The 24,013-nt window shown below is 40.5% G+C and overlaps 1 protein-coding gene across 2 annotated transcripts in view; it reads right to left on the bottom strand.

The window, feature by feature from the left end:
• Positions 1-24,013, bottom strand: part of prickle3 (prickle homolog 3) — a 53,263-nt gene that overhangs the window by 7,782 nt on the left and 21,468 nt on the right. For both annotated transcript variants that reach the window (XM_034172993.1, XM_034172994.1), the window contains exons 3-7: positions 3,711-3,894; positions 3,405-3,518; positions 1,515-1,652; positions 1,039-1,242; positions 407-593 (exon numbers count right to left, since the gene is read on the bottom strand). In XM_034172993.1, the coding sequence (XP_034028884.1) occupies positions 407-593; positions 1,039-1,242; positions 1,515-1,652; positions 3,405-3,518; positions 3,711-3,894 (827 nt within the window). The remainder of the gene's footprint in view (positions 1-406; positions 594-1,038; positions 1,243-1,514; positions 1,653-3,404; positions 3,519-3,710; positions 3,895-24,013) is intronic.

Here is a 24,013-nt window from a genome sequence, read left to right as displayed (position 1 = left end):
AGTGCTTGCTCACAGGGGGTCGTTTTGACCGTTGGGGTTTTACATAATTATTGTATGGCCTTGCCTTACAATATAAAGCGCCTTGGGGCAACTGTTTGTTGTGATTTGGCGCTATATAAAAAAAATTGATTGATTGATTGATACTTTTGTGACATTATTCTGTGTTACTTTTTTAACATTTACTGTGGATTAAAAGATTAATCAGGTGGCCAACATGTTAGTTGTGTCCAGGGTTACTCCATGTGACGCCTAACGAAGGAAGACATCGGCTCCAGCTCCTCCACTGACCCCCAATACAATCAGCAGTGAACGTGCATGGATGGATTTCTAAGTTAGTCCTTATTTGATACACTACTACCTGAGAAATATATTAAAACCCTAATAAATGAGTTTCGTAATTCAGTACCGATATGTTCTCCGCAGGTGTCGCAGTATTCTGCATACAGGGACTCGTAGCAGGAGCAACAGTACGGCCGACTCTCTCTCATGATGTATCTCTGGCCGCCCAAAGCAGCCTCACACTCAAAACAACAGAAGTGCTTCATGTGCCAGTATCTTCCTTCTGCCTCTGTACATTCATCTGCTAGAATAATCTACAAACGAGACACAACAAAAAGAGAGAGACAGACGGGAAGGAAGTGAGGTCAGTCTGCACAGAAGATACGACTAGGCAGAAACAAATTTCAGTCATAAAACCTTCTGTTGCAGGCTTAGAACAAACACTTGTAGGTCAGACGTGTCACAGACATTAATCTTTTAATTCACACAGAGCAACATTCAAAACAACAGAACCAGCAGGCAAATCTTCAAACACGGTTCTGCTGTGCAGCAATGCAACAGACCACAGATCTCAGCTGAAAATGCTTCTTACTGCTAATTTGGATTGTGCATATTTGCCTTTTTGGGAAGAGCCAAATTAATCTTCCTCTGCAAAATGTTCCACATTTGTATCCTTCACTTGTTCTACAAATTGGGCTAAGACAACATATTTTTTATTACAGCAAAATTATGACATTCTGAGACTGCTTTAACAGTCACCTCATCACAGGCCTGGCAGCGGGGTTTGAGCCGCTCAGCGTGGTGCCGGCCGCAGTAGATCTGCCCGTCCTGGTAGAAGTAGATCAGATCAACCAGCAGCTCACTGCAGGAGGCGCACTGGAAACACTGAGGGTGCCAACAGCTGCCATGTCCTGCCCGGCTGGCGAAAACAGCAATGTCTCCGCCGCTGATCTGTCTGCTACACTGGAAAAACAAGAAGGGTGGGGTGCAGGGGAAGTTAGAGGGTACACCCTCCCAGTTTCATTCAGCACTGTCATCATTAAATCCCAGCATGCACCACTGCCCTCGAGCTGTGCCTGCACATACTTGCAGCCAGAGTCACTCCAGTCTGATTAAAAATAAAATAAAATCATCTGTGTAGTTGTACTTCAGACTATCTCACACATTATCAAGGAATATTTGATGATGTTTGAATTATCAGCTTCATGGTAAAATACATGCACATGGAGACGTACTTGGTGGCAGACAGCTCCCGTCATAGTTACTGGGAAAAGTCTGACAACGCCTCTCCCCAAGTTTTCCTTTTTTCTCTGCTGGCTGAATTGGCGCAACTCCTTCTTCTCCCCTTCTTCCAGAGAGTTACAGTAACGGGGCTGGAACACACACACACACACACACACACACACACACACACATCAGGCCTTAACATCAAGTATTCTGTGATATGTACCCTTTCCTGGATTCTGGCACTCTAAATGGCACTTTAAGATAGAAGTCAGTTTGTGTCATGCAATCCACTAAGAGTGTGTTTATTTTTATTTTTATTAAATAAACTTTTTTTTTTATACGGCTCCTTAAGACCACTTGGTACAGAACTGTAGGAGTAAAACGACATCACTCAGAGTAATGATTAAATGCTTAAGTTCTTAAAAATACACTCATAACTACAGCACCGTGCTCGTAGAGCGCAAATCTCCACCAACACCAGTTTCCAATTCCACCAGTTTTTATATTGAAAGAAAAATATCTGCTAAATCCACAATATGGATCAGATGCAGATCAAACAGTCTATTCATTGAAAGAGGCAGTTTGCACCTCACTGTCACAAATGAGAGTGATTGAGACACTTTTGATTGAGATATAATGCAAAATGTACACCAAATGAGATTTTCAATATTAAATTTAAATATCCACAATCCAGATCAGATCTGGATCAAACTTTGTCAGGCGATAGTGAGTGTCAGTCTGCACCTCTCTTTCAAATCTGAGAGTGATTGGGGCACGTTTGTTTAAGATATAATGTAAAATATACATTAAATGGGAATTCCAATATTAAATTTAAATGACCACAAAATCTGTCATCTGGATCACATCCAGATCGAACTTTGTCAGTCGATAAAGGATGCCATCCTACACAATGCTCTCAAATATGAAAGAAATTTAATCTTTTTTGACACAGTTATGAATTTTTGAACATGTATTCAATGTTAAAGGGATTTTTCCCATTTTCCAAGATTTTTCCTGACTTTGCCCTTTGAACTATGACCTTGCATACTGAATCACTTCTTGCCTTTCAGCATATGAATCTTCAGTAAAAATTTCATAATGATATATGAAAAAGTGTGGGCTTCAAAAGTGTGTTTGTTTGTTTGTTCACAAACAAACCAACAGACTAACAAACGGGTGATAACCTCCTCCAACTTCATTGGCAGAGGTAATAATGTGGTAAATGTGGAAGTACTGGTATGAATGTCTTTTATAAGAATGGTGGTATTGTTTTTAAATTATTAATTGTATATTTGTCTTTTAAGTTGTTGTGTATGTTCTTTTTTTGGACTTTGAGTCTGGCAAATAAAGATGATGATGACGATGATGATGATGAATAATCATCATTATTATGATTAAATAGTATTATTATGTGCAAAAAAGTGTCTGTAAAATGTCTTAAAAAGTAGACTAACTCTAAGGGGGTTGGATTCAGACCCCCTGTCCCTCTGCCTACACACCTGTACTGTCTCTGTGAGCAGGAGGAACACAAACACAAGAAAGAAAAACTACTTTATTTATGTCGAAAGCGCTACCTGAATGACTGCATCAAAGTGTCATTACATCATCCACCATAAACCAACTTGGTGCTATTTGATATTTTTATAGTCCACATTAGGGGTCTCACGGTGATTCTCCGGGACACCCCCTAACCCGCATATTTTCTGTTCACTTCCTGCTCTGCCAAAAGCCGATAATCTCATTCTGTGCAAGTTGTTGATCGGCTGAGCACACTTGAATAAGCTAATTAGCTTTTGGCAGAGGAGGAAGAGAACGGAAAAATGTGCAGGTTAGGGTGTCCCAGCAGAGCTTTGACCAAATTCTAATGCCTGCAAAGCCAACAGAAGCATGGTTGTTACCTCGCTGTCATGGGCTGGGAGCTGATGCAGCAGCTGTTTGATGCGGTATCTCTCCCCTGGACTGTTCACATAAGGCACTCGATCCTCAGGTAAGCAGCTAAAATACTGATAGACCTGCATTGACATAAAGGTGACGGAGCACAACAGTTCATTCAACCTCTGCCATCAAACATCCATTTAAATGATTTTTGTTTCCTAGTGTTTTTTACAAGCAACCCAAATCTCTGAGTGGATGCATGGACATGTCAAAGTGGACGTGTGCAGCATTAATTCATTAATGCCTTCAGCTGGCCTGTGCTCCGTTACCTGCTCAGGCTTCAGCCCCGGTGGGACCCAGGAGTACTCCTCAGAGGCACAGCCAGAGTCATCGTCAGAGATGGAGTGCCTCTGGAAGTCCGACACCAGCTTTGTCATCATCTTTTCGAGCTGACCCGGCACAGACCGCACGGCATGCTCCTCTCGTACACACTTACAGTGCACACAGATCTTTCTGCAGAGACAAAGAAAAGTTTGGTCTTCGCACCTGCTCAGAGTTTCCTGGGATACAACACAAGCCAAAACCTTTCAGATGTGCACACGAGTAAAGTGTTAGAATTTTAAACTGACTCGGTATGTGACACACGTATTTAACACATACAGTGCTGCAAAAAGACTACGCAATTTTAAAGTGCCTAAAACTGTTAAAGCAGGTAAATATTCCTAGGGTTTGGAAAATCCTACATGTCCTCTGCAAATAAAAACAATAAATGCTATCATCTTGTAAGTAATCAATGGGCAATAATACTTGATCATTCATGTGCAATATTACAAAATAGTTTAACATTTTAACCGGGGTTTTTTTCTTCTTCTTATAGTGTTGTTATTCCTGTACAGTTCTTGCCTTCTGTGTTTTTTGGTATTTATTTCTCTTACCTATTACTTAGCACACTTATGCACAAATGTTCTGTAACTATCCCTTTGCTGCTGTTACATCACACATTTCCCCGTCGTGGGACTAATTTAAGATTAACATCTTATCAAATCAAATCAATTTTATTTATATAGCGCCAAATCACAACAAACAGTTGCCCCAAGGCACTTTATATTGTAAGGCAAAGCCATACAATAATTACAGAAAAACCCCAACGGTCAAAACGACCCCCTGTGAGCAAGCACTTGGCGACAGTGGGAAGGAAAAACTCCCTTTTAACAGGAAGAAACCTCCAGCAAAACCAGATTCAGGGAGGGGCAGTCTTCTGCTGGGACTGGTTGGGGCTGAGGGAGAGAACCAGGAAAAAGACATGCTGTGGAGGGGAGCAGAGATCAATCACTAATGATTAAATGCAGAGTGATGCATACAGAGCAAAAAGAGAAAGAAACACTCAGTGCATCATGGGAACCCCCCAGCAGTCTAAGTCTATAGCAGCATAACTAAGGGATGGTTCAGTGTTACCTGATCCAACCCTAACTATAAGCTTTAGCAAAAAGGAAAGTTTTAAGCCTAATCTTAAAAGTAGAGAGGGTGTCTGTCTCCCTGATCCGAATTGGGAGCTGGTTCCAGAGGAGAGGAGCCTGAAAGCTGAAGGCTCTGCCTCCCATTCTACTCTTACAAACCCTAGGAACTACAAGTAAGCCTGCAGTCTGAGAGCGAAGCGCTCTATTGGGGTGATATGGTACTATGAGGTCCTTAAGATAAGATGGGACCTGATTATTCAAAACCTTATAAGTAAGAAGAAAAATTTTAAATTCTATTCTAGAATTAACAGGAAGCCAATGAAGAGAGGCCAATATGGGTGAGATATGCTCTCTCCTTCTAGTCCCTGTCAGTACTGTAGCTGCAGCATTTTGAATTAACTGAAGGCTTTTCAGGGAACTTTTAGGACAACCTGATAATAATGAATTACAATAGCGGAAATAAATGCATGAATTAGTTTTTCAGCATCACTCTGAGACAAGACCTTTCTAATTTTAGAGATATTGCGCAAATGCAAACAAGCAGTCCTACATATTTGTTTAATATGCGCATTGAATATACATATACATACATACATAACATATCCTGATCAAAAATGACTCCAAGATTTCTCACAGTATTACTAGAGGTCAGGGTAATGCCATCCAGAGTAAGGATCTGGTTAGACACCATGTTTCTAAGATTTGTGGGGCCAAGTACAATAACTTCAGTTTTATCTGAGTTTAAAAGCAGGAAATTAGAGGTCATCCATGTCTTTATGTCTGTAAGGCAATCCTGCAGTTTAGCTAATTGGTGTGTGTCCTCTGGCTTCATGGATAGATAAAGCTGGGTATCATCTGCGTAACAATGAAACTTTAGGCAATGCTGTCTAATAATACTGCCTAAGGGAAGCATCTATAAAGTGAATAAAATTGGTCCTAGCACAGAACCTTGTGGAACTCCATAATTAACCTTAGTCTGTGAAGAAGATTCCCCATTTAGATGAACAAATTGTAATCTATTAGATAAATATGATTCAAACCACCGCAGCGCAGTGCCTTTAATACCTATGGCATGCTCTAATCTCTGTAATAAAATTTTATGGTCAACAGTATCAAAAGCAGCACTGAGGTCTAACAGAACAAGCACAGAGATGAGTCCACTGAGGCCATAAAAAGATCATTTGTAACCTTCACTAATGCTGTTTCTGTACTATGATGAATTCTAAACCCTGACTGAAACTCTTCAAATAGACCATTCCTCTGCAGATGATCAGTTAGCTGTTTTACAACTACCCTTTCAAGAATTTTTGAGAGAAAAGGAAGGTTGGAGATTGGCCTATAATTAGCTAAGATAGCTGGGTCAAGTGATGGCTTTTTAAGTAATGGTTTAATTACTGCCACCTTAAAAGCCTGTGGTACATAGCCAACTAATAACGATAGACTGATCATATTTAAGATTGAAGCATTAATTAATAATAGGGCTTCCTTGAGCAGCCTGGTAGGAATGGGGTCTAATAGACATGTTGATGGTTTGGATGAAGTAACTAATGAAAATAACTCAGACAGAACAATCTGAGAGAAAGAGTCTAACCAAATACCGGCATCACTGAAAGCAGCCAAAAAGAACGATATGTCTTTGGGATGGTTATGAGTAATTTTTTCTCTAATAGTTAAAATTTTATTAGCAAAGAAAGTCATGAAGTCATTACTAGTTAAAGTTAAAGGAATACTCGGCTCAATAGAGCTCTGACTCTGTCAGCCTGGCTACAGTGCTGAAAAGAAACCTGGGGTTGTTCTTATTTTCTTCAATTAGTGATGAATAGTAAGATGTCCTAGCTTTACGGAGGGCTTCTTTATATTCCAGGCTAAGTGAAGATCTTCTAAATTAGTGAGACGCCATTTCCTCTCCAACTTACAGGTTATCTGCTTTAAGCTGCGAGTTTGTGAGTTATACCACGGAGTCAGGCACTTCTGATTTAAAGCTCTCTTTTTCAGAGGAGCTACAGCATCCAAAGTTGTCCTCAATGAGGATATAAAACTATTGATGAGATAATCTATCTCACTCACAGAGTTTATGTAGCTACTCTGCCTTGTGTTGGTATATGGCATTGGAGAACATAAAGAAGGAATCATATCCTTAAACCTAGTTACAGTTCTTTCTGAAAGAAATCAAATTAAAATGATGAAAATAAAGTGCCAAGAAGTAATTTTGCTTTGCTTATGTAAGTAAAACAAAGACTTGGCTGCACCATGCTGAATGCTGCCACCTGCTGGACTTCACTAAGCATGATGGAAATTAGGAGCAGGTATGGTTGAAGTTACATGTATTTTGAAAGAAATTCTATGTCAATTTACTTAATTTCCAAAGTCTTTGACCGCCAAGGCCAATGCAGTTTGACTAAGATTATAAACAAAAGAAACGTAAAATGTTTTTACTTTTTACCTTTAAAAAAACATGTCATTTGTTTTTGGTGGTCACCTGTTAATTTATATGAAAATCATTTTCTATTTAGTCATGTTTTAAAAATCATTTTATTAACTGTACTAATGTTGTACACAGGGCACTACAGCTAAATAAATAAATCAGGTTTTATCTACTGAACACATGTCTGTAATGTGATAATTCTTATTTCATTGAAGTACAAACCTCAAACAATTAATTAAAATAGGAATATTTCATAAATATCAAACAATATTCAGCTGAACCATTTGTTTAAAAAAAAAAGCTGCATTTCAGCAAAAATCGAGGATGATAAAATTGTTGTGCTGTACTGCATATAATGAAAAAGTACAAATATATTAGCAGGCTGATTATTACCAAGGTCAAATTATTAATTACTGAACACATCCTGCATTTAAAGCCCAAAAGAGCCCAATTCTTAATAAGTCAATATTTTAAATAAAGCACAAAAGTAGCAACTAATGATTATCTTCATTGTCAACAAATATCAAACACACAGTAATACAAAAGAAAATCATCAAAATAGTCATATTTTAGAAGTTGGAGCCAGTGAATATTTTGAATTTTCACAGTGAACAAAGTGTTTAATCATCACAGTCATGTATTTTCTGTCTGTCAGCTAACCGATTAGTCCAGTCAGCTAACCACCACACACACACACTTTGCATTGGAGATGATGTGTCACAGAGCAGCCCACGCATATTCTTGCGTTTGACTCAACAACCTGCAGCTGAACACAAATGTAATAAGTTAAATCAAACTCAAAAACTGTGCAGAAGCTCATTAAGACCTGTGAGTGTGTGTGTGTGTGTGTGTTATTCACACAGCTGGACTGAACTTAATCTGATCTCATTCATCAGGATCAGATGAGACTACTTAACCCACATTACACCATCATCTATTACTGATGACCAGATCAGATCAGGACCAGCTTGTCCCAACCATCAATCAAACCCAGAACACAATCAGGTCACTGACATAATCCTGGCTGCCAGTATCACACCAGTTAAGACGGGATGAATAATCGCCTTCAGTTGTATTACACCCCCCACCCCCATCTCTTCGTCATCTTCAATCTAACACTGGCAGTCGGGAAAAAGGGCAGGATGTTGGTGAGTGCTAATGTGACCATATGCAGCACCGTCTAGAGCGTGTGGAGATCCCCGTGTGCTGGTTGCATAACAGACTGACCAGCTGGTACTTGTGGCTCAAGTTCACGTCACAAAGCTGCTTTATTTCAGCAGCCCCCACCCCCACCATGCCCTCACAGACCAAACCTCAAACCCAGAAATAGCACCAAATCTCCTTTTTGAATGCGTATACATTATACGTATATATTTCTTCGTTTACATGTTAACAATCACTTATAATAACTAGCTAGCCTGCTGCTCGTGGAGATCCATGGGCTCTAGATTGGGTAGTGTTTATAAAACAGGTAGCTGACATTTTTCAAGGATGGTAATAAATGATGCAAAGTTTGTATCAACAACTTTCAACATCCATTGTTCACTGTCATAATATAATAGCCGTAGTTTCTCCAAAAATATTAGCCCTATCAATGTTCCATTTTGGGGACGTTCATCCTTGACACAAAATACATAAGCATACCAAACGGCAAATGTCAGCTCTCCCCAGTTTGTCCCTGTTCAAAGTTACACACACACACACACGCATTCATGTACACAGAGGCCACTTGACTTTAAACATATACAGTGAGGAAAATAAGTATTTGAACACCCTGTGATTTTGAAAGTTCTCCCACTTAGAAATCATGGAGGGGTCTGAAATTTTCATCTTAGCTGCATGTCCACTGTGCGAGACATAATTTAAAAAAATAATCTGGAAATCATAATGTATGATTTTTTTAATAATTTATTTGTATGTTACTGCTGCAAATAAGTATTTGAACACCAGTGAAAATCAATGTTAATATTTGGTACAGTAGCCTTTGTTTGCAATTACAGAGGTCAAATGTTTCCTGTACATTTTCACCAGGTTTGGTCCACTCCTCCGTACAGATCTTCTCCAAATCTTTCAGGTTTGGAGTTTCAGCTCCCTCCAAAGATTTTCTATTGAGTTCAGGTCTGGAGACTGGCCAGGCCACTCTAGGACCTTGAAATGCTTCTTACGAAGCCCCTCCTTAGTTGCCCTGGCTGTGTTTGGGGTCATTGTCATGCTGGAAGACCCAGCCATGACCCATCTTCAATGCTCTTACTGAGGGAAGGAGGTTGTTTGCCAAAATCACAGGATACATGACCCCATCCATCCTCCCTTCAATACGGTGCAGTCGTCCTGTCCCCTTTGCAGAAGAGCACCCCCAGAGTAGGATGTTTCCACCCCCATGCTTCACGGTTGGGATGGTTTTCTTGGGGTTGTTCTCATCCTCTAAACATGGTAAGTGGAGTTGATTCCAAAAAGCTCTATTCTGGTCTCATCTGACCACATGACCTTCTCCCATGCCTCCTCTGGATCATCCAGATGGTCACTGGTGAACTTCAAACAGGCCTGGACATGTGCGGGCTTGAGCAGGGGGACCTTGCTGCCCTGCAGGATTTTAAACCATGACAGCATCATGTGTTACTAATGTAATCTTTGTGAATGTGGTCCCAGCTCTCTTCAGGTCATTGACCAGGTCCTCCTGTGTAGTTCTGAGCTTTCTCAGAATCATCCTTACCCTACAAAGTGAGAACTTGCATGGAATCCTCCCTCCCAGACCGAGGGAGACTGACAGTCAACTTGTGTTTCTTCCAGTTTCTAATAAATAATCATAACAGTTGTTGTCTTCTACCAAGCTGCTTGTCTGTTGTCCTGCAGTCCATCCCAGCCTTGTGTAGGTCTACAGTTTTGTCCCTGGTGTCCTTAGACAGCTCTTTGGTCTTGGCTATGGTGGACAGGTTGGAGTGTGATTGATTGAGTGTGTGAACAGGTGTCTTTTATACAGGTAAAAAGTTCAAACAGGTGCAATTAATACAGGTAAAGAGTGCAGAATAAGAGGGCTTCTTAAAGAAGAATTAACAGGTCTGTGTGAGCCAGAATTCTTGCTGGATGGTACGTGTTCAAATACTTATCTGCAGCAGTAACATACAAATAAATTATTAAAAAAAAAAAAAAAAAAATCACATTGTGATTTCCGGATTTTTTTTTTTTTTTTTTTTTTTTAGATTATGTCTCTCACAGTGGACATTCACCTAAGATGAAAATTTCAGACCCCTCCATAATTTCTAAGTGGGAGAACACCCTGCAAAATTGCAGGGTGTTCAAATACTTACAGTATTGTTCAGAATAATAGTAGTGCTATGTGACTAAAAAGATTAATCCAGGTTTTGAGTATATTTCTTATTGTTACATGGGAAACAAGGTACCAGCAGATTCAGTAGATTCTCACAAATCCAACAAGACCAAGCATTCATGATATACACACTCTTAAGGCTAAAAAATTGGGCTATTAGTAAAAAAAAGTAGAAAAGGGGGTGTTCACAATAATAGTAGTGTGGCATACAGTCAGTGCGTTCATCAATTTTGTGGAACAAACAGGTGTGAATCAGGTGTCCCCTATTTAAGGATGAAGCCAGCACCTGTTGAACATGCTTTTCTCTTTGAAAGCCTGAGGAAAATGGGACGTTCAAGACATTGTTCAGAAGAACAGCGTAGTTTGATTAAAAAGATGATTGGAGAGGGGAAAACTTACACGCAGGTGCAAAAAATTATAGGCTGTTTATCTACAATGATCTCCAATGCTTTAAAATGGAAAAAAACAAAACAAAACAGAGATGCGTGGAAGAAAACGGAAAACAAAAATCAAAATGGATAGAAGAATAACCCGAATGGCAAAGGCTCACCCATTGATCAGCTCCAGGAGATCAAAGACAGTCTGGAGTTATCTGTAAGTGCTGTGACAGTTAGAAGACGCCTGTGTGAAGCTAATTTATTTGCAAGAATCCCCCGCAAAGTCCCTCTGTTAAATAAAAGACGTGCAGAAGAGGTTACAATTTGCCAAAGAACACATCAACTGGCTAAAGAGAAATGGAGGAATATTTTGTGGACTGATGAGAGTAAAATTGTTATTTTTGGGTCCAAGGGCTGCAGACAGTTTGTGAGACGACCCCCAAACTCTGAATTCAAGCCACAGTTCACAGTGAAGACAGTGAAGCATGGTGGTGCAAGCATCATGATATGGGCATGTTTCTCCTACTATGGTGTTGGGCCTATATATCGCATACCAGACATCGTGGATCAGTTTGGATATGTCAAAATACTTGAAGAGGTCATGTTGCCTTATGCTGAAGAGGACATGCCCTTGAAATGGGTGTTTCAACAAGACAATGACCCCAAGCACTAGTAAACGAGCAAAATCTTGATTCCAAACCAACAAAATTAATGCCTCGCAGATGTGAAGAAATCATGAAAACTGTGGTTATACAACTAAATACTAGTTTAGTGATTCACAGGATTGCTAAAAAAGCAGTTTGAACATAATAGTTTTGAGTTTGTAGCATCAACAGCAGATGCTACTATTATTGTGAACACCCCTTTCTACTTTTTTTTTTACTAATAGCCCAATTTCATAGCCTTAAGAGTGTGCATATCATGAATGCTTGGTCTTGTTGGATTTGTGAGGATCTACTGAACCATGTAACATTAAGAAATATACTCAAAACCTGGATTAATCTTTTTAGTCACATAGCACTACTATTATTCTGAACACTACTGTATCTTCCTCACTGTAAATGTGCATGTGTTTGTTTTCATTTTCTCGACAAAAGCTATTTTTGAGGAGATGACAGAATACACAGCACATTACTGGTCGCTCAGCAGGAAGAACTAATGTACATAATAGTAAGCACACAAAATTTACAGTTAGTGTGTAGGATTCATGTCATCTCGTTGTGATGTAATAGACTGCACATGCTATCAGCAATCGCGTCTTTGTTTGCCCTTCACATTTTCACTTATTTACCGATGAGGATTTATGCTCCCTTGTCTTCTCAATAAGACATATGTATGAGCCTCCATTTCACAATCATGAGGGTCTTCATGTTAGCCTGCACTAGCAACCAGCAGACAGTGTATAAGGGGGCCACCAATGATTCCTCTTGTTTCTTCTTCAGTCTTCCGTCCATGCTGGACTAGTGTCTCACCATGGCAGACCACTCAGGCTCATTCTAAGCTTATGAAAGCACATTGCTTTGTTGTTGCAGGTAAATTATACACTCATGCAAAGACAGGTAAGTGTGCTATGTTCAATTTCTAAATCCTACACACTGTAGCTTTAAGAAAACCATAATGGAACAATTCAGGCCACAGCTGTGTGTGTGGGTGGACCACTGTGCACGGGGCTTTGTAGGAGGAAATCACAGGAGAGATGGCATGATGGGACAGATAGCATGTGAACCATATCTCAACCGGTCTCACCTAATCAGTGCCCTCCCACCTACTGCCCTCCAATGATCAAAGAATCTCTAAGAGGAGTGGAAACACCAGCAAATGCCAAACTTCACACAAAGCCCACAGCCATTCTGAGATAACAAAATGCCAACTTGAATTAATGTGGGTATGAAATTAGAAATTATCTGTCTGACTGCATGCTGCTCTCCAGATACAGCTCAAGGAGACTGAGGGATGGTTTGTGATTTATGGTGCATGACCTAAAGTGCAAAGCGCAAGTGCATTTAGGGTGTGTCCAACTCTACATTGCGTAAATACACAGCATGTAATCTGAATGCAAAGTAAGTAAGACACAGTATGCCAAAGGGATTCCAGTTAATGTATGTTCCAGAGTACAAGCCACATCTATCAAAAAAAAAAGCATCATGGTATAAGAGCCATTTATTTTTTAAGTATGTTGCTACCACTTCATGTAACAAAAGGTCCTAGATAGGCCCTGAGGTAATGGTGCTTCCGTAGCATCAAGCAGATGAGAGTCTAAGACTCCCCCTGGATGGGACACTAGCTAGAGGCTGGTTACTTCCCCAACCAAGGCCAGTACCCATTTACAGCTGGGTGGACTGAGGCGACGCAGATTACGACAGGTAGCATGAGCAAGATTCGAACAGTCTACCTTTTGACAGGCCAGCTCCTTATCCACTCAGAAACCTGCTCTACACATTCTCATCTAACACTACTAAGTGTCCATTTCATTCATTAAACATATTTCATATTCACTTTTATAATAAATAACTGAACATACAGTTAAATATAAAGTTCGATTAAAAGGGTGAGGGGGATCCAAATTCACTGACATATTTGAACGTTTTTAAAAAGGTAACAGTTTCTTTCCCAAGTAAGTAATTACTTTTATAATGCTGTAACTCAGTTACTTTTTGGGATAACTATTAACTATAACTAATTACTTTTTTAAAGTAATGTGCCCAATGAACCCGACCACACTTCATTTTAACACTAACATGCTCATAGGCACACAGATGAGTGCATGTGTGCTTGCATGAAAACGATAGCTGCGTGGATTGGAAATTAACACTGTATGCTCATTTGTGCAGGGTGGCAGATAGGGCCCTTGGCATATAATCACAGAGCTAAACACACATTCTCACCTTCAAAAAGATTACGAATTACTCATTAAACTGCACATGTTTGGACTATGAGAAGAAGCCAAAGCACTCAAAGCAAATGTGCAAAGTCTGTAAAGATAATGCAGGAGCACTTGCTTGTTATGAGTTCTAACCACTGGAACAAGCTCACACTTTTTTATACTTCTCCTGAAAAAAAGTTTGTTTCATCATGAACTAATGATTAATTAAGTGGCAACACTTTACAATAAGGATACATTAAATTAGCCTTAAGCTAATTAAGCATTAACTAAGGTGTTTAGTTATCACTTATTAATGCATTAACTAAGTGATTTAAGAGTTAATTGTGTTCAGTATCTTTATAATTTATCAACTAATGAATAAATTAATACTTTGGTTAACAAGAACACTATTAATAAATGATTACTAAACACAATCTTTAATTCATGAGTAGTTTGTGTTTATTACTGTTTCCAGGACAAGCAAATCTTGAGTGTTTCATTTCAACTTTACCGTGGAGGTGTAGAAAGGCAAAATTACAACAAGAGTGCTCTGAGAGTACAATATCCCCCACTGGCAAATGTTGCTATGGTACAAGTGCTTGCTACATTGTGATAACATTTCAAGGTATGCGATAGTTGATTTCAGAATGCAGACACCAACTCATGAAACTGGGAGTGTCTAGGTTTGCTAATCAAAGGCCATAACTCTGCAAAAATGTGCCAATGTTGCACAATATTGCAATATGTGTATTACCAACCTATAACATGGAATTGTACAAAGTTTCCCAAAATCCTGACTAAAAATGTGAGAGGAGTTGATTTCAGAATGCAGGCATCCACTCATGAAACTGTCCGAGTCTAGAATTGTTAATCAAGGGCCGTAACTCTGGTAAAATGGCCCAACTCTAATATGCGTATTACCAACCTATAACAAGGACTTGTACCAAGTTTCATAAAATTCCTCCTAAAAATGTGAGAAGAGCTAATTGCAGAATCCAGACTCAAACTAACTGGTAAAATGGGCCCAACTCAAACGATATGATAATATGAGTATTACCAACCTATAACAAGGAGTTGTTGTTAACCCGCAAACAGGCCATCACAATGATGAACAATCTAACCTGCCAAAAAACTCACCAATTCATCTGCCTCATGTACAGTTTAACTTCAATCTGTTGTCTGTCTAACATACCCCTTTCTTTTTATTTTCTCTTATTGCACATTTTATTTTCTTGCACATTTCATTTGCACATTTTATTACTGTGAATTATTCAGTGTTTAGTGTATATATTTATACATGCGGTACAGAGAGAGTGCAGCTCAAACTGAAGTCAGATTCCCTGCATTCTGAGGATACTTGGCGAATAAAAGCTATTCTGATTCTGAAACGTGAATCAGCTGCAAATCGTGAATTACCCGTAAACCATGAATTGCAAAACGTGAATAGTGAAAAAAAATATCTCCTGAAACATGAATGCGAGTCTCGCAAAAAATGAATTTCTTCACAATCTGGTATATGTGCTTGGGTGAGGAGCCGATGGTGCGACGCTATCATCTGTGGGATTATGACTGCGCGCCTCTCACTTTGTGGTAACTTTTGTGACAACCGCCTGCTTAAAACCCAAAAGGTCAGAAGGATCGTGAGGCCCCGCTTTAACGGTCTGTATTCATACTGAGAATCAAGACCAGGCGGGCCTTTGCCCTTCTGCTCCACAGGAGGTTTGTGTCCCCCTGACACCTGAGTTACCGTCTGACAGGTGTACCGCCCCAGTCAAACTCCCCACATGCCACTGTCCCCGGAGCGGGTCACGCCCAGCAGGGCTGGGTGCTTGACACTCGAAGCGTGAGCCCACTCGGGGCTCACTTCCATGCCTTACCATAGTGACCCCCCCCCAAAAAAAATGTATGTGGCGATAGGCTGAATTTGTGATCCTGATTTCCTGAAGTTATTGATCTGTAAACTGAAATCCGTAAAGTAAACTGAGCAACCCAGCAACCCAGTCCAGTCGAAGATTCAAGCTTCTCTACTATGGAAACCACCTGGACAACTGAGAGCCTACACAGAAACGTCATTCACGGGCATCTCTCCCAGTCACTGGTTCAGATATGTCGATGACACATGGGTTAAAATCAAGCAACAGGAGGTCGAGGACTTTACAGAACACATCAATTCAGTGGATTCCAATATCAAGTTCACACGTGAGGATGCCAGAAACACCATTTAGCCTTTTTAGACTGTGATGTTACGATTGGAAAGAACAGGCAGCTCCAGATAGGGGTTTACAGAAAACCCACTCACACTGACCAATATCTGCTCTTTGGTTCAAACCACCCCCTTGAACACAAGCTCGGGGTGATCAGGACTCTTCAACACAGAGCCCTACAGGTGCCCACAACTGCAGAGGGAAGGGCTAAAGAACAACAACTTGTACGGAAAGCCCTCACAGTATGTGGGTACCCACGATGGTCCCTGGACAAAGTGCAGAAGTCCCAGAAAACAAAGAGACCAGATAGGCAGGAGACGAAGACAAGAAGAAGAGGAGTGTCTCTCCCTTATTTAGCAGGAGTAGGGGAAAAACTACAGAGGATCTTCAGACAGCACAAAATCCCAGTTTACTTTAAACTGGTTAACACCTTGAGACAGAAATAAGTTCACCCTAAGGACAGGATCCCTAGTTACAAACAGAGCAATGTAGTGTATTATATCAGATGTCAGGAAAACTGTAATGAACACTACATAGGTGAGACTAAGCAACCTTTAAACAAGAGGCTATAACAGCACCGCAGAGAGGTCGCCAGTGGACCTCAGTCTGCAGTTCATCTCCATCTGAAAGACACTAACCACACGTTTGAGGACAAGGAAGTTAAAATCTTAGCCAGAGAGAAGAAATGGTTTGAGAGAGGTGTCAAGGAAGCATTCTTTGTAAAACAGTTGAAACGCAGCCTTAACCGGGGGGCGGGTCTCAGACACGCTTTGTCCCCTGTTTACAATGGGGTACTCAGGTCAAAGCAGTTTCAGTCTTTTGTTCATGGTAATGAGTCATTCACGTCATCAGGAGAGTCGTCAAGGGAGCCATCAGGGGAGGCTTCCATCCCATCATTAGGAGAGTGATAACTAGAGCACAATAGGTGCTAATTAGAGCTATTGTTTAGTCACTAGCCTATAGCAGTCGGCCTCTCGGTAGGAGGGGTCTGGTTAGGTTAAAAAAAAAAAAAAAACTCCAGCTTTTGGTGGCTTCTGGTTTATTCTTCTCTACAAGAGTCAAGACAGAAGTCAGACTACCAGAGCAAGAATTTTAGCTGAGGAAGCTTCTGTGATTTGAAGCGAAACATCCTCACGTCAAGCAACCCAGTCCAGTCGAAGATTCAAGCTTCTCTACTAAACTGAAAGAAAATATATATATCATCTAATGATATTCACATTTTGCGACTTACGTTTTGCAAGACCTGCGTTCACGTTTTGTGAGCTATTTTATTCGCGGTTTGCAGCAAAATTATTAACGGTCCATGGATATTCACGGTTTGCGTACGAGGTCTGTTAGAAAAGTATCCGACCTTTTTATTTTTTTCCAAAACCTGATGGATTTGAATCATGTGTGCTTGCATGAGCCAACCTTGAACCTTCGTACGCATGCGTGATTTTTTTTTCACGCCTGTCAGTTGCGTCATTTGCTTGTAAGCAGCTTTTGTGTGAGGATGGGTGGAGTTGCTCATCGTTTTTTTCTTTGCAAGGAAATGGCGGAACAACTGGAGCAGCGCTTACAAGCAAATGACGCAACCGACAGGCGTGGAAAAAAAAAAATCACGCATGCGTACGAAGGTTCAAGGTTGGCTCATGCAAGCACACATGATTCAAATCCATCAGGTTTTTGAAAAAAATAAAAAGGTCGGATACTTTTCTAACAGACCTCGTAAATTTTCATTAATGGTTTGCAGATAATTCAGGATTTCTAGCAGATTCATGTTTTGGGGGTCAACAGTTGTACTAAGTTTCACAAAATTCCTCCTGAAAGTGAGAGAGGAGTTGATTTCAGAACGCTTACACCTTTTTGGGACAGACAGTCAGACAGACAGACGAAATCACCACAACATAATCCCTCTTCGGCCTTTGGTCAGCAGGGGATAAAAACTGTGTCACCAATAATTTCCTTCCCACTGTAGCCAAGTGCTTGCTCACAGGGGGTCGTTTTGACCGTTGGGGTTTTACATAATTATTGTATGGCCTTGCCTTACAATATAAAGCGCCTTGGGGCAACTGTTTGTTGTGATTTGGCGCTATATAAAAAAAATTGATTGATTGATTGAATAATAATAATAATAATAATAACCTTTATTTAACCAGATAAAAAGCCCTTTGAGATCAAATCTCTTTTACAAGGGTGACCTGGCTAAGAAAGGCAGCAGCACACGTTAGACAGGTTAAGATCATCAGGAGAACATTAATAACAAATAAAATACAAGCAATATACAGATAAAACAATTTAGTCTGGTCATTGTAACAGCATATAAGATAAAACAAATTAAAGATTCAGAAACATAGGCACTGTGCAAAAGAATTCCCTCGTTGGCGGTCTCTTAAAACAGACTGGTAGGCATTTAAAAAAAAAAAAAAAATCAACTCAGACAGTTTCAAATCAAATTTTTGAACTTTCCAATCAAAGGGAGCAGAGAAACTAAAAGCTTTCTTTCCCGTTTCAGTGCGAACACGAGGTACATGAAAGCATGTGTCATTCGAGCACAAAGCATAATGGCTTTCAGATCTCTGAAGTACTTTGGATAAATAAGATGGAACCAGGCAGAACTAATCAAATACTCATGCACCCAACTCTACCAATTATAAACAGCAGGAAACAAATGTGTTTTCAGGCTGACCTGGAAAGATCTCACAGAGGTGGATTTTGTAATATCTGCAGGCAAACAGTTCCATAAGATAAGAGATATGCAAAGGCTCTGCAGCCTGCAGACTTCTTTTTCACCCCAGGCACACAAAGCAAACCTGCATCCTGAGATCACAAAACACCATCTCACAATATGTTAATGAGTATCTTAAAAGCGTGCACAACCATTAAGAATTTTACGTCAACAACAAAACCTTAAAATCAAATCGCTGAAATCTTCAACATAAACATCCCAACATAAGGCTATATGCAAAAAAAACTAGACAAGTTCACACTATGTAAAATCTAAACACACCAACAGTAAAAGGCAGCAACTTCTTTACCTGTTGTTATCATGACACATTAATCCATGAAGGTTTGTTCACACTGTCACATCCAGTCTGGTTTTCCCAGTCTGGTTTTCCACACAAACTGTAGAGGTTTGCATCCCACCGGCGACTACACCTATTGGCTAGTTTACTTCGAGTCACAGCAAGACCTTCTATAAGACCTCCCACCCCCACGTGGTCACTGCTCTGTTTGTGCATCTCTTTCAGTGCGCGCCCCTCAGAGTCCCACCCTCCTCTGTGCTGAGGGTTTGAATAATGGTGGCTGAACACAATCACACATTACAAAACAAACAAACACTCAATGCTCATGTCATTTGTTTAAAATCAACTTTGAAAGACAAACAAGCAGCCAATGTTTCTTCAATTAAGACCAAAAATTTCCTCTCAGTGACTTTGATGATACTCTAAAACCTTAGAGACCAAGTGAACAACCACCAAGAAGTAACTCACCATCTTTGCTCTTATGATGAGAATACTGTAACGGATGCAGAGCAGATGGACGTTTGCATTTACTAATCACAGCAGAAAGTGAAGCAGATTTTGCGCTGATGAGCAACGCTGTGAGGTTTTGTTTTTTGCCTTATTATGTCACCAAGATGGGCATGCATGGCAACGAAGTTTGTGCTGGGATATATTACACAAACAGTGTGACTGTCGTGTTTCGTGCAGTCGTGACAGACCTCTTAAGTCATACTGACTCACGTGACTGTGACCAGTTACCAGCAGAGACGCTCTGCTTTTGTCTTGGCACCTGAACTTTCTCTTATTATGGTTTGTGTTTAACCACGACTCCTTATGACTTTTAAACATAAAGGTGATGATGGTCTACAGCAAAGGTCACAAACCCTGCTCCCATCAGCCAATCAAGAGCTAGGAAACACCAAACTTGTGGTTGCAGCAGGTAGACACAGAAAACATGCAGGGCAGGTGATCTTCAGGAGCAGGTCTAGAGGTTAGAGAGGCAGGCTGGAGGATACTCGGTCTGACTCCTAGTTAGACAGGAAAATCAAAGGACCCTTGGGCAAGGGCTTCAATTTCCACATGTGTGCAGTTGAGGGCCTTACACAGCAGCAACATGGCAGTGATGGGCACAGTTCAGCTAATCCAATAGCAGATAATTATCGAAGCTAATGTTTTTGCTATCCGATTAGCTTTTCAGATAAGTTTTAAAACCATCATCGGACCAATTATCTTCCGATAAATTTAGTTCCGATAACTTTCAGTCCGATAACATTTTTTTGCTGGTAAAGTTTAACAGTCAAAAACATTTGTAAACCCTAAAATCAAACATTTTAGTCCAACTGTTGTGTGTTTGTAGCAGACTGGCTGCTTGTCGCTTGCTGATGACATCATCATTAAGCGCAAAAGTGATCGACACAGGGAGCATTGTGGGTAGTGTAGTTCAGGTTCACTTTGGACATTACACTGACTTGTCCACTCGACACAAAAACAAAGACTAATTTTAACATTATTTTATTTCTTAGTGGCTGTAATTTAAAAGCCAAGACTCGGTGGGGGAGAGGAGCTCTCACAGCGCAGCTGTGTGTACAGAGGGAGGGACTTTTCTTCACGTGTAGACACGGTTTTGGATTTTAAAAAAGGATGCTTTTATGTGGATTATTTATTCAGATAAGTCCCACTGAAACTAACAGGTAAGAATTCATATTTACTATGTGTATTTTGTTCTGCCAATCAATGCATTAATGGATGTAATGGATGTTTTTTTAAGCCGCAGGGTTCAAAGCGTGTGAAAAAAGCAGCATCTTTTTGCTGGTAAATGACGGTGTATCTAATAACGAGATAAACTGGGACTTCTAATACTGTGATTTACTGCTTTTGAAAGATGATGACAGTGTTTGGGGTTGTATTTTTTATTTAATCCTTTTTTCGTGTGTTCTTTGTGTTTGTGATCCTTGAATTTACCCAGCAGCCCCTGCGGCGCTGAAAGTGAAACCGGTTTATCAGAAGCCCACAATGTAAACTGATGTGGCCGTGTCCCAATCAAGACTAAAAGTTATCGATTATCTGTTATCTGTAATAAAGATACATTTTTTAGCAGTTTATAGGTTTATCGTCATAAAAGATAAGTTTTCAGTTATCTGATTAATGGTTATCGAAGCTAAATTTTTGGTTAGCTGTGCCCACCACTGGTGTGAGGTAAATGAAAAGTGCTTTGCACATCACATGGAAAAGCGCTGTGGAAAAGCAGACCATTTAAACTTCAAACGCATGATCTGCACTACAGTTTTGGCAAATATAAAATATAACGCAATGCTAAAATAAAATGCTGTATGCGCATAAAAATAGGAAAGAATGTGACCTTTTGACCTCTTATAACAGGTCAAGGTTAGCCATCTTTTAATCTGTCCAAGGTCTGTGTCCCAAGAATGCTCCCTGTGAATCTGAAGACTCTGGCAGTAATAGGACTGGACTTATGCTGAGCACAGACAGACGGACAGACGGATGGACGGACACAAGCACTTCGCAATACCCAATGGCCATATTTTGACCTCTGATAGTAAAACAAGAATGATGGATGATCATATCTACCACACGTAGAATGATCCTCAAGAATCCTCAAAATACCCACCGTCACAATCAATGACTCAAACATGACACGAGGGTGTTTCAGATCTGCTTCTAAGAAACAGATGGGCCTCGTCTTACAGCTCTGCCACAAATTAGTGGGTAATTGCCGCATGGCCACCCAGACTTAACAGTGATGGTGACTTTGAACACTCCTGAAGCGCGGCGGGGACCTGTGGGTCATGAGTAACTCAATTCACTCGCTGCTGGGCAGCAGAAGCACCATCTGCCCCCCAACTTGGTTTGAGCTCAGTCCGAAATAAAAACTGGATGAAGATGGATCACTTCTGCCTCAACAAACAGCAGCAGCTGAGCCTGTAGTCGCCTGGTGGATCTTCTCCATCGAGGAAGGTGTGACTCAAAATACATAATTAAGGAAGATGCAAATGCACCAGACACTGAGGTCTTATTAAAAACTGACCCCATAAATCTTTGTCACTTTCTGCCAGCGGCATCACTCGGTCTCCTCCATCAGCTGCCAGACTTGATTAAATGACAGATTTCATCCTGTTGCACAAACACTCGCTGCAGCTCTGTCCTCCTGCAGCTGGTGCAATTAAAAAAGCCTTTTGATAATTCTCCATGGAAGTCGCTGAGTTCTTGTGCTCGTCCTGCAGAGTGTGGCCCGAGGTGGAAAACAGCACACGTGTTTTAGATTACATCCCAACTTCGAAGCTTTTGTCTCGCGCTGAATAGAGAGAACCGAACTGAATAAGCAAAGATAAAATTACACTCTTTTGGTTACACACATTCCTGTGCTTGTTGTTTTATTCTCTCATCGCTGAGCGGCTGCAGTGCCAGTCTCAGACTGTGAAGGCAATGCTCGTAAGCAAAAAGCACAACTTCATTCATTTCACTTTGTTAAACCTGGTGATCACCAGTCGTAGTTTTGAATACAAACATCTATATTGAAATCTAAAGAATCTAAACCCTTTGTTTTACTAAGTGTCACCTTTGCTACACTTGATAATTACTGTACTTTGAATTTAAAGGTAAATTGTGCACAATATGTTCATTAGGGTGCAATAGGGAGGGATGATGTGGCTGGGAGGGCAAACACGGCTCGAACTTAATCTTTCATGAAAAACAGGATATTAGAAGTGTTTTAACAAGCAGGCCAGGCCTGGAAGGATTCGCTGGTGCTGCGTGTCACAGCACCCACCACATTATCACCGTCTTGGACTGTGAACAGCACCACTGGTCCATCCACGCCTCTCAAAGTAATCCATCTGCTATAACCAGGTGAAACATGAGGGTCCCCTTGGCCTCCTCCAGACTGTGTGGAGGAACTGCGCCTACTTGGGGCATCAAAAAAGTCCAATTTTAGATGCGTCAGTGATGGAGGCAAACTAGAGCCAATGGCAAAGTAGATACACCCCCCCCCCCCCCCCCCCCCCCACACACACACCAAATTGGCTGGATGAGAAAGCCACAAACAGTCCTAAGTTGAGATAAATGTAAAAACAGTCTGACATGGTGACTTGGTGCGAACTCACCTGAGTGAGTTGGTCTCATCTAATTAGTGGTACCAGCTGAGTGATTGGTCATGCCCAGTAGGGTATCAGCTTTGGTCTTTTGTTTATATTTGCTGTATGAAGTGCTCATGTCAGTCACACTCATACTAATCATGGACTGAAATGTTTACTGCAGTTCGTGTGTGTGTGTGTGTGTATGTAATGTTCCCAAAAATAAAAACTGGCCTCAAGCCAGTTATCCAAGATGGCGTCCAAGATGGCCACCAAAATGGGGTTTTTCACTAAAACAGCTTTAAACAATATATAAACAACTTAAATATCACAGAGATTCAATGGGAAGACCATTGCAGGTCAAAGCAAACTCATTTATGCCTAAACTAAATTCATTCATGGGTTTAAGATTCAAAATGGCGTCCAAAATGGCCACCAATAGACCCTTATCATTAAAATACCTAGTAGGAAGTTGTTTATACGTTGTTTAAAGGTGTTTTAGTGGAAAAAAAACCCTATTTTGGCAGCTATCTTGGACACCATATTGGATAACTGGCTTGAGGACAGTTTTTATTTTTGGGAACATCCTGACTATGTTTTGGAGTCATCTAAGGAACCTAAAGAAGTTGGTTTGGTTTAGTCCTGGGGGGGAGTGCAAAGGTAGTGGTCGTAGCTCCCCTAGTACCACATTTTGACTTTTCATCTCAATCTCATCGTGGTGGTGTACAGATTCAAAATAACAAAAATAAGGTCAAAAGATCCTGAAGCACTTTGGACAAAGAAAAAGACATTTTGAGTAAATAAGGGGAAAATGTATTTAAGTAAATCATTTGTATGCATTTGTCTGAAATTGTTTACCCTTCTGGAGGTCCAAGGGGGATTCAATCAGAAAGTCAAAGTTGACAC

This window comes from Thalassophryne amazonica, chromosome 6 (genome assembly GCF_902500255.1).
Source record: "Thalassophryne amazonica chromosome 6, fThaAma1.1, whole genome shotgun sequence".
Taxonomy (NCBI): Eukaryota; Metazoa; Chordata; class Actinopteri; order Batrachoidiformes; family Batrachoididae; genus Thalassophryne; species Thalassophryne amazonica.
This window is presented reverse-complemented; position numbering and strand designations above follow the sequence as displayed.